The 19,273-nt window shown below is 44.9% G+C and overlaps 1 protein-coding gene across 1 annotated transcript in view; it reads right to left on the reverse strand.

Annotated features, from left to right (window-relative positions):
* LIMCH1 (LIM and calponin homology domains 1) overlaps positions 1 to 19,273 on the reverse strand; it is a 1,245,196-nt gene that overhangs the window by 456,462 nt on the left and 769,461 nt on the right. The window contains exon 6 of the mRNA XM_069631748.1: positions 3,360 to 3,470. Coding sequence (XP_069487849.1) covers positions 3,360 to 3,470 — 111 coding nt within the window. The remainder of the gene's footprint in view (positions 1 to 3,359; positions 3,471 to 19,273) is intronic.

Here is a 19,273-nt window from a genome sequence, read left to right on the forward strand (position 1 = left end):
AAAAACGGTCACAAATAGTGTTCTAGTGTTTTGAATATGATCTGAAGATACATTATAAGTTACTCAATGTAGTGACTAATGTACTCCTAGTCCATAGTCCCCTTCCCTCCATCCTGGTTTTGGTCCCTCGCTTAGGACAGGAACTGAATCTTTTCCACCAGAAAAAAATATCTTTCCACTTTAAATTTAGTTGCATGCTCTCTTGACTCTGCCCTCCAGCACCACACCTTATTCCCCTTTGGCGCTCGGCTAGATTAAACTGCCCAACAACGTTGCTTATTAAGGGGGAAGGATGGTGGGACGTATGGAGGAAAGGGGACTATGGACTAGGAGTACATTAGTCACTACAGTGAGTAACTTATAATTGCTCCTACGCCCCGTCCCCTTTCCTATATATGTATGGCAATTAGCACTGATTGAAGCCCCATGGAGGTGAGAAGTTGAAGACCTTTAAGAGAACAGGATCCTCGGGACCGCTTGCCCAAAGGCTGTGTCCGATCGTGCACTGCCACTAGACAATAGTGTTGGCCAAATGCTAATGTGGTAGCCCAGGTAGCCGCTCTGCTGATCGTTTGCCATGGCACATACCCCTAGAAGGCAACTGCCATTGCTTTGTCCCTGACTACATGAGCGTCAAGATTTGCTGGCACCTCACTTTGCTGAGCCGGGTAGGCCTCCTGAATGGCCGCGACCATCCACCTGGCTATCGAGGCCTTTGATGCCTGGTCTTGAACCACAGAAGGTGATGTCTCTCTCTCTCTCTCATATCTATCGGCCACCTGGTTAGACCTCCTCCATCCTCTCTGAGTGGGCGGACCTATCCTCTTCCCTCCTGGTTTCGACCACTCAACTCCTCCTTCTTGGAGACTTTAACATCCACCTGGATGCTTCCTGTCCTTCCTCTCAAATTGATAAAGGTAGTCGCCAATCCTTGCCAAAAGGCATCAATTTCGGTTTTTTCCTTTTTGTTCCAATCCTTGGAGACTTCCTTTATAAATTTGAGAATACCAAAGGTAAATGTTGGTGAATATTTTTTAACTTTGACATGTATGTATCCGCAACGTCTCTTGAATGCCGGTATATACATAGGGCTAAGCCCTTTCTGCTATTTACAAGATGCATTGGACAACGTAAATTAAAGTTACATCATTAAGAAACACATTAAGCGATACTAACAAGACTCTTCTTATTAATCTCAGCATTAACTATGCCGTTTATTTTTTTAAAACAGCATACAACATAGTATGCATAACTTACACAGTCTACATTTATTGCTCCCTAGAGACTCGTGGGATTACCGGGAATATACCTAAATACATGTCTTCTTAAGTAGATTTGGAAGAGATACTTTCCAACGGTAAGAAAATAAACCAAAGAAATCCAACAACTGCCGACAGAAACGCTGGCGCTATCTGACACTACACAGGTAAGCGGCAATCATAATAGCAAAGTGCCACAAGAGAGAGGACAGAAGGTGAGAGTTTAAACTGAACAAACAGTCTTATACACATTAATATGTATCCTTTAGATGCTAGTGCTGGCGTGGAAACGTTACAAGCCATCCAGAAGAGTCTTCTATTGATTTGGAATCTACCCTAACGACCGTATTCACATATTTTATCAGGTAAATCTTGATCTGATACTAGTGTTATAGTCTTATGACTGCCAATAGAAAACTGAGCATTTATAGCTCACACTATTGTGTGTTTTTTCTATCAACAGTTCACACGAATCATAGCTGAGATAGCTGTAAAGGAGGACAGTCTAATCTTCGTGATAATCAACATGACCAACAATATTCTTCCTGAAGAATGTTCAACATTTGAACATTCTCAACATCCAGGCCACCCCCACCGTGATTGGCTATTGCCAGCAAGACGAGTGCAGGCCTAGCCACCGGCCACCTCGCTGCCTTGCCACTCTCAACATCCAGGCCAGGTGAGTGGAAAGGCCCCGGGACTGCTTTGGGCCCATTTTCTGTGATCTCCATTTTTGCTGTCCGAGTGCAGCCTTGTCCCCTCTCTCTCCCACTCTCAGCTCCCCGGTGCTTTCCCTCCTCCTCCTGCCTCCTACTCCCTCTTCACCTTACTAACCCATCCCACCTTATCGTTTAGAGATCCGCCAGAGCACCTGGGGACCAATTCCGTTGGTTACGGTGCGCGGTACAAATACCTTTAACATTTAACATTTGTTTAGCGAACAAAAAAATGTTGAGCCATATCTTTTATAATTAATTGTATGAGATTTTGAATTTAACTAGACATATATTGTTATCTACAAAGAGGAAAAGAGTCTCCCTGCCTCTCGATCTATTAATCTACTCACGGTCATTTTGAGTTCCATTAACAGGGATTAAAACGTCACTATCCTATTGTTTTATAATAGTTTTTATGTGTATTATTTGAATGTATTTAATTATGCTGGAGGTAATTGTGTTTTTTTAATAAAAGTGTTTAAAATAAAATTGATGTAATTTTTTAATTAGAATCTGATTCTGGTTGAACTGTTGTAGAAACTACCTTCTCAATTACTTTATACACCCCAAAAAAGTAGGGATCTCACTATTGACATAGTGTACATTGGGTGTCCCTCCTAACTCTAGGGAAAACATTGGCATGATTATTGGAGTTTAAAACATACCCACCTTTTATTGTTTTCAAAACACTTAGAAGAAAATATCCTCTCTTGTGGGGTCACAGCCCATGATAATGAGATCCCCCACTTTATTGCACGACTGGACCCCTGTAAAATGTAGTGCTAACCAGTACAACTCAAAAGCTGGCTCCTTTAGCCCCATTAATGTCTTCAGCGCCACTTCCAAGGCCTATGATTTATTGTTTTTCAGTACACTTTTTCACATTCAGATAAGGATTCTTCCTCCCAGCGTTGACTGGCATGCAGTCACTAACAGAAATAGACAAAACACAGAAGAGGAAAGTAACGCTTCCGAGGAAGGCCCGTTTAGTCCGGTTTGAATTGGCGGTTGTACCGCAAATTCAGATTTTCTTTTCTTTTTGTAAAACTCGGAATGTAAACGGCAGGAGGTAGGAATAAGGCTCGGCCGCACGCTGTGCACCTTCCTCTGCAGACCGCAAAAAGAATAGCTGTGGAACCATGATTAGGGCCTCCAGGTTCCCGTTGGGATTACAGGCGGACAGCATTACGAGACACACTGCCCGCATGAGGCCTCGCGCGGCATGCATTTCCCCCCCCCCCTTCCCGGTAACGCTTGACACGTGACCCTACTGGAAACAATGGGAGCAGACTATGCGCATGGCCACACTCCTCGCTCATAACACGTCTCCTCTAAGGCCTTCGGCACCGAAACACCTGCGTGGCTAGACATGTGTGCGCCATACCTTCCGCATCTGTGCCAGTAAACCTTCAAACTCCTTCAGGTTCAGGGTCGCTCCGCTGTAAGTTGTGCAGCTGTTGGCGGCTTTCCCCAGCCAGTAAATTGTGACTAACACCTGCAAAAATCACCAGCCATTAGTAAGGAAACGCATCTCAGTTTTATTTGCAAAACATTTAGTCGCAATCACATGCAATCAAGAGAACAGTCCCCATTTCCGGAAACTCTACTTTCCCGACATAACCAATTAACGCACAGCATGGCAAAGTATGCGGCAGATGAAAAATTACCGTCATATTAATTGTAAAAATTGGGACATTCTGTAATTAACGAGACCGAAGCGTTATCACCAATAATGGACTGGCATCACATGGGTAGGAAATATTTATATATTGAAAAAAAAAAGAATCCTGCTGCCTACCTCACGCCACGATTATTAGCCAGAGGTGGAGGTCGAGAAAAACATCTCTGGCTGCACCCAAAAAGGAGGGAGTGGGATGGCATGAGCGGGGGTAGAGTGGACCATTGGCGGGCCGGGACTTAATTTATGCTTTGCCAACTTCATTGGTTCTTGTTGCATTGTGGCTAGACTAGACATTGCCCCTAACAATAAAAAAAATGCCACCATATTTGTCCCCAACAGAAATCTCAATACAATACATTAACAATTAGAAATCTTTGATCCAACAGTGCATGCAAATTAAACAAGATACTATTTTACAAACATTTCATTAGAACGTGTTTATAAGTGTTATCTATTGATCCTCATTTACGCTAAAACACACAATTACAAACATATTGTGATTGCCATTGAATTAGAATTGCACAGGGCTTTAAACAGTGTGTGGGTAAAAAGGTCGTTTTCCTAAATTCATCGTCATAAACAAACGTACGTGTAAATGAAAGAAATTGGGCAAAACAGCAAGTCAATGAATTGGGCAAGCCCACCAAGTCAATGAATTGGGCAAGCCCACCCGTACCCTAAGTTCAATACTTTTTGTAGTTGCCAGTAATCTGGCTGCGGTCACTTTAATTGAATACAAAAATTGGAAGGCAATCGTTTTGTTTTTTTGTGTAGGCATGTGATAGACATTTGTCACGCACTACCTACCTGGCTATAAGATGGAAACAGCTGGCAAATGTTGTGAGGACCAAGGCATATGATAGCAATGACTGCATATACCCATCACAAGCCAAAACTATTGACATTGTGAATGTTTTTTTTAAACAGACATCAGTGCAAGGAACAGATATAAATCAATTGGCTGAAGGCACATCTGGTTACGACATATTTACTACACCAGTAGCTCATTCACAGCTGCAATTAAGCCATTACCTCTCAGCAGACTACTTAGAAATAACACTGGCAGGCATTGCCATGTCAGGTAAAAAAACTGCACTCTTAGGGTATAACATAGCATAGCAGGGAATAGCAAAGAGCTTCACTCATTTTCCTGTTGGGCAGTGCTCTGGATGGCCTAAGCAACTTCGGTAACCTGCGACAACAGGGGAGGAAATGAATGTTGGTTCTCCCACAGTGCCTCAGCTGTACACGAATCTCTGGTGCACTGAATGGTTGGTGAGACTATCAACCTGCCTATTAAATCAAGTGATATGCGACTCCTTCAGTGCAACAAAAATTCAATTTTAACCCACTCTGGAAGGTATGTGGTTAAGTGACTAAATTGCAATCTTTACTTGGTTCAAATAGTTACGATTTGGATTTCAAGGCCTATAATGAATAATTCTGTCCTATAGATTGTACTTTTAAAATACACGTAATGCATAGTAAAGAAACATGACAACATGTAAATCGTTATGGAAACAAGTAAATCCAAAAGAATGTCATCCTGTATGGAAAACGAAGTGCCAAAAATCAAAATAATGCAAGTCTGAAAAGTCTCCTATTCAAGAGCATTGTACACGTTCGTCGATTTAAGGTACCTAAAATAAGTTGTGTAACATACTCGGGTATGGAGATTCTTCGTTTCCAATTTCCACTTCCTTGTTATGCACGATAAGAACCCCCGCAACCCCTGCTCCCCTTGTTCACTATAATCAAACCGAATGGAAAAATGTATTCGAAATTTTCAGCTGTTCGTAATTTTCGTTCAGCCGAAATTCTAATAAATAACCCATTTGTGGTTTTTTTTTGTTATGGGCATTCCTACGGATTCCCTTTGAACGAATGGTGCATTCTTTAAAAAACAAAATCAACTAGTGGTACGTACAGCGTCCGAGAGAGCCCAGCATGAAATGTAAAAAAAAAAAGTTTTTTTTTTTATATTGGAGGAAATGGGCAGGGGGGGGGCTCACATGGTCGGACTGGACCATTAAACTGTCTTGGAGAACAGTTGCTACGGATAAGTCTAAATATGTATCCAACGAACGAATATCTACATTCGAAGGGCGAAACGAAGCAGCAACAAGGGGGTCTGGCGATTCTGCATCCATGTTGGAAACCTGGAAACAGTGAAACACTTGCTAACTGTATGTCCGGCAGTAACGGAGGAAAGAACCTTGTTGTTACCGAAACATGTTAAAGAGGCTGGATCCTTGTCTGCAGATGACTGGTGGCTAGTATTCCTTGGAGGGGGAAGAAAAAGTGCTTGTATGTGCAGGAATTGACTTTTTGAACAAAATACTAAGTGGGCTGCCAGTAAGTGGCGAAAAAGACGGGCAGCAAGGACTCGCCGATTAAGAAACCACAATGAATTTTCTTTTTTGAAAAATGTTAACTCATTTTATGGGATGGTTTTAGATAACTCAACTAATTATTGGACCTTACTGTTCTTGATTTCCAGTCATCATTTGGTTTAAGTTAAATGGAAAAGGGACAAAATATAATGCGTATAAAGTTTGTAACAAGATAAATCACAATAAAAGAAAAAAATGAAATAAATAAAAAATGTCGGGCACCAATGAAAAAGTGGCCCGCAGATGCAAATGGATATTCATTCATTTGGTCACGTACTGTTTGAATAGTACCCAAGGATTTTTTTTTTGTTCAAACGTAAGCATATTGTGATATTTAAAGAATATTTATTCAGCAACAATGGTCAACACTACTAGCTGCATAGAGAAGCAGCTCAACAAACTGGCCCACATTGGCCATAAATGTGGCCCATTTTGACTGGCTTACACTAGGATTTTGCATTTCTGGTACGGGCAGCGCCCTATTGCCCTATAGGCCAGACCGAGCCTGGCGACTCATCCATAATGTGCGAGGGGGCGTCCACCCAAACACTGTTTCCCTTTGACAGTTCAGTTCCCCAGCCGCACATGCTCACTGAGCCATGCAACGCTGGGGGCATTTTGCTTTGCCAGCCTTGCATAGCTCATTGGAAATGCTGGCTGGGGCACTGTATGTCTTTATGTGCAAGGGGGAGCTCCTGCGCCTCATTGCACATACAGGCAGAGCAACCTGGAGCGGGGCATTTCAGCACCCACGCACAGGCCCCTGCAGAAGGTATGTTAATGTTCATTTATATTTTATTTAAATATGTGTATGGTGACCACAGGGACTATACTGGGAGTAGGGTGCAGTGACGACACGCAATAGTTCATAGCCATTTGTACATACTGTCCATTTGGCATTTTGGGTGGAGGGGGGGCGGCATGCCAACATTTTGCTCAGGGGGTGCCTAGACCAAATAAGTTTGAAGACCACTGACCTGTAAGCAAATGCACCCTCTATCATGGTCCCCTAATCCAGGGTGGAGATGAAATAAGACGGAGCGTAGCACCAGCAAAGTTTGTCTTGCCAGAGGGCGGCCGGCACCCTGCTCTGTCTCGAGGCCCAGGAGCGAGCTCAGGAAACTCTCAGATCTGTTTCCAAGCCCTCAGACGCGAGCAAATCGCACCTCGGAATACTCAGCATGGGAGACTGAATGTAGAAACAGCCAAAGCCAAAGCCTAGATACTGCTCAAAAGCTGAACAAATTGGTATATATGTCTTGCAATTTACAGAAATTTCTTTTTGCTAGGGTGAGTGTTGTGACCAATCAAAAGAGCAGAGTCCAACATCCATTACTCACTTAAAAGGGTTTCTTGCTGAATTACTATCAAAGACATGTTTGACATTTTAAATCTCAAAAATGCTCTTTGCTTCTATGAAAATCACCATGCAACGAATCAACTTCCGGGGCATCAGTGGTCCAGGGATGAATATCGGTTTCTAAACTATCAATCAGCCCCACACCTCTAGTACACCAGAAGGAATCCAAACAGATTGGAAACACACGCAAATGATAAACCTCCTTGTCCAATGTTGGCAAAAGGTGGATGGAACGGCAGGCTTATCTTTGCAAGATCGTGGATCGTTGGTTATTTGCAACACAGCGAAAATACAATTATTACCCAATTATAAAAGGGACTGTCCAGTCATTGTTGTATAAACATATCTACTTTATTAATATTCAACAGACAGTTCTAGCACACTACAAAAAACAACCCACCCTATAAAGGAATGCAGAGGACAGATGGTTTCAATCAGGAAAAGGGATGCACTTGGATACGGACAGGAGGTTAGTCGGTAGAGTAATTATCGGAATAGTTCAAGGATACCTGGTTTCAGTACAAAGGGAGCAATGGGTCGTAAAATGTCACTCTGGGCCTTCAGAGAAGGACTAGGGGGACAGAACCACAATGTACCTTGCACTTGTAGAAGTTCTTGTTGCTCGACAGGGTCAAGTCGGTTTCAGGGCACTATACTGCTTCTGTGACAGAGTACAAGATGGGAGACTGCTGCAGGAATCCAGCGGTAGGCAGTTTGGCGAGCAAGGCTGGACGGACGGCTGCAGGCTGGCCTACACAATGGCTCAGGGTCAGGAATCGCTGTCTCAGGGCTGGTTGGTTGGTCTGAAGCACTGGCCGAGCCGCCTCGGACGTCTTTAGAGACTGCACCGTAAAAACAGTCAGCAGTGCAGTTGGTTGCAGCTTGAGGGGCTCGACTGGCTCGAAAATGTCCTTTAAGGCTGATGTTGGTAGATGCATGTTCATGCACTCTGCCTAGCTTCTTCTCTGGGCTCGTATCATCCTTTGAGGCGGACGGTCCAAAGCTGGGCAGAGTGTTGCAGGCAACTGCCTGGTCCTTGGTTTGGTTCAGAGACTTTCTGCCACTTCTCACCTAGGAAGCTTGCTAGCAGAGCCTAGTAGAGCATGCTGTGTTTGCTGGTTGGATACCGTTTCTGGAGCTGCTGTGGCATCCTCTGGATTCAGCATCTCCCTCTGTTCCCTGGAAGAAGTTTAGAGGAGGGATCTTGCTTCCCTCTTTGGAAATCCTGGCATTTATTCACTGGCGGACGCTGTGAGGCAGACTGTACCCTCAGCCAGGGTCCAAATTAGTTGTTCTTTTCACTCCTTGCAAGGTCTTCAGATGATCTGCCAAAAGAGGGGCTTGGGCCTCTTTTAAAGCCAAATGGGTCACAGTGATTGCTGTAGGCTAAGCCTACCTTAATGAACCAATCATGGGTCCCCACCAACAATCTCCTGTATGCACAAGGTCATAACCAAAGTGCTTCGCAACAGGAAAGGTAAAGGGGTGAAAACATGTATTACTAAGTGCCACCCATCTTCCTGTCTGTTGTGGATCAAAGGGTTTCTGTGGTTAATTGCGCTATCTGTGGTTCCTGAGTAAAGCTGCAGGTCTCCCTTGATGCTGCAGTGGGACCAGACCTTTGGTCTCCGCCGAACCACATACTTGTACCTTCTGAAGGGGGTCCCCCTGCAGGGATGACTACTGTAAATACATAGTTCCAGACATGACAGGTCACTGTCATTGATACTGAGAAGCAGAAGCTGGCTTCAGGGTGACACAGTGCATATCAAAGGTTGTTGGGTTTTCCCCATCTCCTTTGTTAAACCTTTGCAGCTGGGCCCCATGTGGGCCTGTTTGAAGTATGTTAATTGCGGACACCATTTTCAGAGGGTAAAAACACAGGCAGGGCGAATTCATGGAGCCGGTGATAGTTAGCTAGGCAGGCCATGGCAGGGGGGAGGTTTGGCCCTCCCCCATCTGGAGATGCATCATGTACTCCACTGGTCACATCCCAATGAAATATGACAGGGAGGACTGAGTCTGTAGGCTGTGTCTACCCAGAGTACACAGGTCTATGTGTATGTCGTGCAGTGAGCTTAGAAAACTGTGCGCAGATTAGCCCCACACATTTTTCAGAGGTTGATCTACCATCAATCATTTTCATATAAAATTTCAAAAAAGCCCCGGTGGGCGCACCTGGTTTGGGTTCCATGAAGAGATGCTGTGTTGCATGACCTGGCCTGGAGCCATGCCTTTCACCCGCCCCCTACCCACAAAGGAGGAGAGTGTTCCCAGAGTCAATTTTGTCAATTTCCAGCCTTGATAACCTCATTGTCATCAGTCTGTGATTCGAGCCCCAGGCCCCCCCCCCTTAAGGCCACAAGTTGGGGGAAGCAGCCTTGTATCCCGTCATAAACCTGAAGGTATCTCCCTAGCTAGTCCCCGGGGATCTGTCATCCAGGTGGCCAGGACACGCCCATCGCTATTGGATCCAGTTCCTGGGGTGGACCAGTGAGGGAGGATCACCTGGATGGGGGGTCCTCGGGGAATGGGAGTGGGACACAGACGGGTAAGACGCGGTATCCCCCTTCCTGTTATACCTTTTCCCATCCTTTCACGGAGGACATTCCAAACCACTGCCCCCCCCCCTTTCTAACTCTAACACTTTCACACAACACAAAGGACAACGGACTAACACCAGAGCCGTTTACCTGACATGTCCCAATACAAGGGAGACTAAAACCATGAACAAGAGCACAAGTGTCCTGCAGCAGATGTCCCAATACACGGGAAAGCCTATGCCGATAATCAGGAGCGGGGGAAGCTCCCACGCCCGTGGTACCAGCCTTGATTCCAGAGAATCCAAAGGCCAGGCGGTTCATCACAGCCGGTGAGTCGAGGGGAGAACCCATAAGAGCCGGGCTGTGTTGAGTGAGAATCCTAAAGTGGCCAGTTGTTGAACCAAAGCTGATGAACTTTGAATGAACTGTAAAAGTGTGATGGGGAGACCATCAGCAGAGGGAAAGAGGCACCACGTGGGTGCTAACTCGGGAGACTCTGGTCGAGCCCCATCTGAAGGAAACTACAAGTAACAGAAGGCCGTAGGTGGGCCGGCGAAATAGGTCGAAGTGGTCATACAGAGGGCTAAGCAAAATCCCTGTACAATCGAAAGATTTTGATCTACAAGCAGTGTGAGAAAAAGGGACGTGAATCCCACAGCGAAAGTGAACATTGATAAACCAAGGGAGTTCAATCCCGTTAAAATCAAGAGGGATCCTAGCCCAACCGAGAGAGATCCAGGGGTGAAGCCGTCACCCAAACAAAACAGCGAGAAATTGAGGGATGCAGAAATCCTGTGACATCTTTTGGAATATGATTGAGAAGGGTCAGCACCCAGAAGAGGGGGACCCAGGGGTGAACCCATCAACCAGCGAGCATTGGAAAAGAACTTTCATTTGTTAAAGGAACTTTTGTTTTTGTTGTTTGAACACGTCAGGTCCTCGAAGGCAAGATACTTTCAAGTGAAACGAGGCTTGGCCATCAACGTCCCTGATAACTAAAAGCCTGAAAAGATGTCCCAAGAGCTGCCATTGGAACTGTCGTCTCATGCTGGAGAAGCCCGAGACCGTATTGTACTTCAAGCTCCCATCTTAGCCGTGTCTAAAATGTGGGGAAGAGAGACCCAGGCTACTGCATCCTGACATTATTTGAGAACACTTCTTTATTTTCTTGAGAACAATCCCACACCCCTTTTTGTATTAGTGATGAGATTTGGATAATAGGTTTCTTAGTATAGGCCTTTTTGTTTTGACACGACACTACTAGGACTGCCTTATTTTTAATTTGATGTTCGACGCTTGCTCCCATCTTAGATTCAGGTTTAGATTAGGCGTTTTTCCAACCTGCACACAGCATTAATTGTTCAATAAACACTGCTGAACTGTGAACACTTGTGTCAATCTCACTTGTTGTCACCATATGTTCCTCACACCCACTAGACCTTTTCCACTATTAATTGAAGGATTGGCTCACTGATTGGCGTGATGCAACAAAGCAGCCTCTCACCTATAGCTAGCGGACATAAGAACATAAATAATCGATAAGTATATATCGGACAGGTTTTTCTTTTTTTAACACCGATCAGTAACATCCCTTAGTGTGCAGTGGATTCCAGTTTTTGGAGGGTAGGGGATACAGAGGAGAGCAGGCATAGAGGTGGGACAGTGGTTTTGCATTGCAAGACACGCAAGAGAGGTCCAGGGGTGGCGAAAGGTTCCTTGCGGGTCACCTTTGGGGATATGAGAAGAGATGCCATGTGGGGGAGCATCCTCTTTCTCCAGTGGCCACTATTCAGAGCACGAGACACCTGCCTTTTAAATATAATGGTTGTTTATGGCGGCGTGATGGTATGTGGAGCATTTTCTGATAGGGTCCAAAGCAGTGGAAGAATTCATATGCCTTGTTCTTACAGTCTCACTTTGGGGCACCTTTGTGGTGGGGTTAGGCCTGGTTTGCACATGGTCTTTCCCCTTCTGTAATGTCATGGTAGTCTGAAGAACAATGGTCTGGAGTATGGTTACTCCTTATGTTGCCATCCAGAAGTTTGACACTTCAATTCCCATGATCCTGAGTCAGCCTAGTCAATAGTAAATGATCAAGGGAGTTGTAGTCCAAAACATCTGGCAGGCCACTGTGAGGCATCATAGGTAAGACTCGGACACAAAGGCATAGTGTTGATTGCTATAAACATTTATTGAAGGAAATAGGTTGGAGAAAAGCCTATCTTTCCCTAACTCTAGGAGGCGTTTCCCAGCCTCAACAAAACCTACTATGGTCTCTGTCAAGATGTCCAAAGTAAAAGTCTTCCATCCTATCTCCAAAACCCTACGTTGACCCTCACACGTTAAACCTATCATAAAGCACAAAAGGGCTTAATGTTCTCTGCCATTTGCCGATGTAGTTCACAAGTTAAACTCAAACTTCCAAAAGGGTGTCAAAAAAAATAAACAACCAAAAGTTCCAGCATCATTGGAAGGATGTTCCCTTCCCCTAAGTTACTTAGTTTTTTCACAGTTCACAGTCTCATAAGTGCCAAGAGGGTGTTCACATCGTCTCAGACTTTCCACTACTTTCAAATATTTGGTAAGACTCTCGTATCAAGAGATTGTCCTTTCTTCTCCTTACAATCTCTTCCTTCCAAGGGACTGGTTTCTGTTCCCCGGGGTTTCACACATTTACAAGGTTTCTTTGCTTTCTCCTCTTGCTTGTGGAACAGGGGTTTACAAGTTTAACCCAAAAACGCCAAAAAAGTATTTCCGTCCTCATGGTCTTTCAACTACTTTAAAATAATTGGAAAATGAATTGCTTTGTGGAGAGACTACCCTCCTCTTTTGGTAGAAAGAGGTTCTATCTTGATGACAGGATAGCAAAACCTCAGTCCAAAACAAAGGAGCTGTTCAAAGTGTTTAGAGAGTTGGAAACAACCACTAATACTACACAGGATCCTATTGTTAAAGACACCAAATGGTGTAATCAAATACAAGAGGCGATGGATGCTGAATTCACCAGAATTAACAGAGGTATCGCCAAAACCAGAGCCACTCTATCGCTCAGGGTCTTCAAAGTCCCGGCGACCCCCGCTAAATGTTGTAATAAAGAAGAACTGTTCTCATTTAAGCCCATCTCAGAGGCCGACCTTACAGTATTAATTAATAACCTCAAACCATCTAACTGTAAGGGTGATGTATGCCCGGCACTTACAATAAAGGCCTGCGCTTCCTCTCTGATCCCTACTCTCTGTAAGTTTGTCAACGCTTCCTTCAAAGACAGTGTTGTTCCTACCTGTATTAAACACTCTTCGGTAACTCCTCTATTAAAAAAACCTGATCTCTCTCCTGACGATCCTTTGAATTATTGTCCTATTTCCAACTCACCTTTTCTGCTTAAAATTCTCGATAGAGTTGCGTACACCCAACTCCTTACCCATCTAAGAACTAATGACATTCTTAATAAGAGAATCTGGTTTTCGGGAAAAACACGGCACTGAGACTTCTTTGCTGGATTTAAAATCTAGGCTCCTTCGCCACATGGACCAGGGTAGCCCCTGCATGCTGATGTTTCTTGATTTATCGGCCGCCTTCGACCTGGTAGACCACTCAGTTTTGGTCTCCAGGTTGAAGGGGGTGGCGGACTTCTCGACCTCGGCGGCTGCTTGGGTTACCTCTTTTCTCATGGGGCGCCAATGGCGAGTGAGCCGTAACATTGCGGAAACTAACCTCATGGACATGACGCAGGGAGTCACCGCAGGGAGCCTGTCTTTCGCCAATTTTCTATAGCATCTTTACGGTTCCCTTTCTTGACTTTTTGGACAGTAATGACAGAGTTCACTAATTACGCTGATGATACCCAGTGTATTATTCCTATTACGGGCATCTTCACTGACGATGAAATTAAAATCAACCAGATATATTCGCTCATCCAAAGTTGGATGTGCACTAATGGACTGGACCTTAATACCAACAAGACGGAACACATGCTTGTGGGTACTGACTCGAAAATTCACAGACTGGAAGATTTATACTCCCAGCTTGTGATTAATAACTGTGTCATAAAGATTAAGAAAAAAGTTAAGACATTGGGGATCTATCTGGACTGTAACTTGAGTATGAAAGCTCAGGTTAGCAATCTGGTTTCCTCATCTTCATATTACATTAAATTACTTTCTCATGCATGTCCTTTCCTCTCTCAAATTAGTAGAGACACGCTGGCCCGAGCATTGATTAGCTCTAGGATAGACTATTGTAGCAGTCTTCTCATCGGTCTTCCAAAATGCGAAGTGAATAGACTACAGGTAGTGCAGAATAATGCGGTTAGGGCTTTTATGGACAAAAAGAGATCAGATCATATCTCTCTATCTAGAAGGGAACTTCATTGGCTTCCCATTAAGGAACGGATTCTCTTTCGCCTTTTGTCCATCTCCTTCAACTGTTTGATAGGCTCTGGTCCCACTACCTTAATGAAGAACTTAAACCTAGGACCAGCAATTATAGTTTCAGATCCAATGGTCTTTCTCAACTTGTTGTTCCAAACTGCAGTCTATCTCAGACAAAGACTGGAGCCTTCTATTCCGCGGCTCCCATCGTGTGGAACAACCTGCCACTGAAACTTAGAACTGAAAGTTCTAATAGAGTGTTCAGGATAGGACTTAAAACCTATCTGTTTAATTAACCTCGTCCTCTGGTCTCAGTTCCTGCTTTCTGGTTTAACTTTTTACTACATGTGACCTTTCTCTTCTTTGAACGCGTTTTCTGTATCTGTTTGTTGTTAGCGCCCTTAAGCCTTAGGGTCAGTGGATTTGCGCTATATACATTATAAATAAATCTCTCTCTCCAAGTTCACAACAAAAGAAAAAGAGACCAAGAAGTTGCTCCTTCCCTGCTTGTGTCATGCATTCCGCATGGCGGCGTTTGTGGGACATCTGGAAGCGCCATTAGCGGTTCCATTCCAAACTTAGAACTGAAAGTTCTAATAGAGTGTTCAGGATAGGACTTAAAACCTATCTGTTTAATTAACCTCGTCCTCTGGTCTCAGTTCCTGCTTTCTGGTTTAACTTTTTACTACATGTGACCTTTCTCTTCTTTGAACGCGTTTTCTGTATCTGTTTGTTGTTAGCGCCCTTAAGCCTTAGGGTCAGTGGATTTGCGCTATATACATTATAAATAAATCTCTCTCTCCAAGTTCACAACAAAAGAAAAAGAGACCAAGAAGTTGCTCCTTCCCTGCTTGTGTCATGCATTCCGCATGGCGGCGTTTGTGGGACATCTGGAAGCGCCATTAGCGGTTCCATTACGTCGGCGGCCATTTGGATTCAACGGTCTAGTTGTTCCCCAAGATGGTCGCCGCATCTAGTAATGCCGTTCCGGTCCTTTCCACCTCGTGTTGCACCTTCTACGCTCCGCGAAGGTAACGCTCCCGAGTGTGTGTCTTTCTTCGCTTCGGTTTCCTACTTCTGTTTTCCCTCCGAGTCTCTCTCTCTCTTTCTCCCAACGCTGCTCGCGTCCCAGTTATTCCGACCTGTTTTTTTCCCCGGCTATCTTGTTCTCCCTCCTGTCTAGCCCAGTTGCTTTTCATTCTCTTCTTTGCTTCCCGGTCTGGGTTCCCCCCTCTCTGGGCTTACTTACCTCGCAATCGTCCTGTTGGCATCTTCCCTTAGATCAGCTCCAGTATCAGCTCCAGTATCTCCTTCACGCCAAGTTTCGTTTCATCCGGACTCAGTCAACTACACACGTCTCCTGCCTGTCCTGCCTGCACACAGTGGAACCAACTAGCAGGGTTTTTTCTGCCGTGAGGCTTTTTCCCTGCTCCGGAACCGGCTCCCGGGAGTCCCCCCTGTCCGGTTATCTCATATACCGACAGTGTGGCATCCCAGGGAGCTCGTCCCTTTTTGCACGATAAAAAGACCAGGAAGAAGATAAACACAGAGAGGCAAGAGACTGAAGAAGAAAACAGGGTACCAAGACGGTTCCACGGATCTCTCAGGTGAGGAGGAGGGGAAGGGAGTTACTTCAGAGTTTGACAGCTTGGTCCTTTCAATCATTCACAAGACTTGCTTTATTTCCTCATTTGTATTCAACACAGTTCAAGTGTGAGTCTCCTGACAAAAAAAGGGGCTTGGTGTACTCTCCTGCCAGGACTTGGCGAAGACTTGACTACTTGTATTTTGGGTGCAGGTCGCAGACTCGAAATCAAATTGCCTGCTAGGACTTTGTCAATGTTGTAACACTCTCATATGTTCATATTCTTTTCCATTCGAGTATTGGGCCTTTGATTCACAACTTCACGTGCTTGCAAGGTTCCCTCAGCTCCCCTGCTCAGGTTCTCCCAGGCTTTCCAATTAGCGTGCAATGTATGCCTCGAAGCGCCCCAGTGTCCCAATCTCTCTGTGTGGGCTCACTGGTCTCTCCTGGCTGCTTCGGCGTTCTCCGTGGTCTGCGCCTTGCCCAGTGGTAAGATTCAGGGTTTTCATGTGTTTGCTAAATTCAAGGTTAAATCATTGAACGTTCAATGGGACAAGTAGGTGGGGAAAGGGCAAGTCTTGATATTAGTGGGTGATGTGGCAGTCAGGAGCAGAAGTTCTGGAAGAGACATGCTTAACGGCCTTAAGGGCAAGCAACCAGGTCTGTGGAAAAGGGGACAAAGAGGCTAGGTTACGGTCTGTTTTGACCAGAAAACTAAGTTTGGGGGTATATAATAATAAATAATAATAATTTGGCACTTATATAGCGCTACAAAACCTCAGGTATCTGAGCGCTGCTCATTATTACCCACGGTGTGTGGTGCTCATTTATCGACCTTGGAAGGATGAAAGGCTGAGTTTGGCCCCGCCGGGATTCGAACCTGCGTTAGCAGGCTCTGCACGGATGTCAAAGCGAGCGCTCTACTCGCTGTGCCACTTGGCATTCTGGGTAGATTCGAGAGAAGGGTTATAGAGGGCTTTGAGGAATTAGTCTGATTGTTAGGGCAATATTTAAAGTATAGGCAGCAAGGGCCTTTGAGAAACCTCCAATATAGGGGAACTTTTATTAAAACAGCAGTGTCTCCACTGGATTCACGCTACATTCTCCCAAGGATTCCTCTACTTTCTTACTAGCTGGTTTACTGCATTTGCATCCAGGTTGATTGGGTGTCTTAACGACACTGACTGTGAAAATGCTACCTGAAATGTTTATGTGTGGATTCCTGTTCCCTGAGTCACACTATCACACCTGGCGGGTTTGGACTGCAGGCCTGCAGATCCCTCCTTTGGATTTTTAAGTGATAGATGTGGGTTCGGTTTTCGAGAAGCATTTGTGACGTGTTTCATTTGTCCGAGAAACTCTTTAGAATTGCTATTCCGTCTATTGTTTCTTTGAGCGTCACTATTGCCATTAAACACAATAATAAGTATAACTAACACACAGAGCTTCATAAATTGTGCAATAATAGTAAAACAGTCAGTATTTTGGACCACTGACTGCTTTACGTCGCCACACAATTATAGGTTGCAAAACCCATAGGTTAAAAAATGCTCGGCTGTAAGAGGAGACATTACCCCCCCTTGTTAGTCTTCCTTGTCGCAGTCCTTACCTAACTGAGGTATCGGCTCCCCGAGACAGTCTGTCCCAACTGCCCTTTTCCATACTAAGAAGACGGCAGGCACTACGTTAGTCCTTCCTCTAGGTTTGTGTTTTGTTTCACTTGGTTTAATGCCATGTGACCTATAAAAGCATCCCACACCAGATCCTGTTTTATGTGTCTACCCCTTGGCAGGCTCTTCAAACCCGTTCCAGCTGAGCAGACGCTCAGACAAGTATATTATTAACTATGAATTTGGAGATCTGTTTTTTTGTAGTTGGGTATTGCAAGGCTCCCTGCTAACAGATCATTTATTTCCTTCTATTGCGGTAACTGTCAGTCTGGATCCAGGCAGCAGAGAAGCACAAAGCACATGGAAGGGCAGCAATTCATTGAAGCATCCAAATGGGCTTTTGTGGCTGGTGAATTAGGCCAGAAGCTTGCCGTCCCACAAAGTACTGCAGTGCAGGATCGTGGAATTTTAGCAAGATTGGTATGTAGACTCAAACACCCCACAGCCTGCTGCTGAGGGAGAGCGGGGGGAATTAATGAGCGCGTGTCAGTAGTATACTGAAGCCCCTGCTCTATTGGGCTGTCTCAGGACAGCCATGGACACACTCCTTCGCTATTAGTACATGGCAAGGGACAATCGGATTGTTACAAACAATCTGATTGACCCTCACCGAGTCCCTACCAGCGTCACAAAGACCTACCTGCTACAAGCGCTCCGAGCGCTGCGTCCCAGTTCCTTTCCATTGTTCGTCTGGACGCCAAGGAAAGAGAGAAGGGGCGACATTTAGTCTCTTTGCCGATCCATGGCGGCCCTATCTTGGTTTACCTTTTTTAAAAATATCGTTTTAATGGTAAAATGGAAAAGTAGAAGGGCTTACATGTAGTCCCTTCTCCCTGATCCACGGTGGCCATTTGTTTGTCCTCGATCTGAAAAACAGATTGCATGCCGTTTCGCAACTCCAGAAAAAACACTATTAGTACCCTGGTTGTTAGGATTACGGGTGAACCCGGACTCACCCGTTCTTTCCGGCACTGTCCTCGTGCTCAGAACAGTCCGCACATGACACGTTCACCTCGTCAGAGCAGGAACCGCATTGCCCTGGTATCGGATCCCATGGCAGTTGGGGAACTCTGGCAGGCGTTCCTAGGGCAGTGCCTCCTATCCGTCACTGCTTGCAAAAGCGAGTAGTGTCACTAGTCAGCTGACTTGTGACACGCACAGGGGTCCTTCCCACTAATCCATGACTAGTGCGCCGAGGCAGGATAAAAGTGTAATTTAATTTCAGCTTTAATCGTGCAACGATGGTAGACCAGGGCCAGAACTTGTGCATCCAGTTGCTCCAAGTTACCAGGTATTTAGGTTTAAGTAATTAGCTTAGCCTCGATCATTCACTTGAGTTCCAAACTAGGAGTCATCCACCATTGGGTAAGCTTATGTCTAAATGGTGTTCATTATACAAAATTGTATTCAATTGTTAGTTAGCCTTTTCTAAATATTTCTTTGTTTTTCCAGTGCAGCTCCTGATCCATTCACAGTTTGAGGGAGGCACGGGGGGTTCACGTAGCACTCCTGCCTTAGTCCCTGGGTCACATAGGTTATATTTTTAAGCTGTGGGGCTTGTTGATGGGGAAAGGAGGTAACATAAGCATCCCGACTTCCGAGAAAATCTTTTCGTGCTTCACACAACTCTGGCAGATCTGACAGAATGCACAAATCGAATTTCTTTTTCCCGAGTCATGGACGCTGTGCTTAAAGA

Source organism: Ambystoma mexicanum, chromosome 6q, assembly GCF_040938575.1.
Source record: "Ambystoma mexicanum isolate Mex_15411 chromosome 6q, UKY_AmexF1_1, whole genome shotgun sequence".
In the NCBI taxonomy this organism is placed as follows: Eukaryota; Metazoa; Chordata; class Amphibia; order Caudata; family Ambystomatidae; genus Ambystoma; species Ambystoma mexicanum.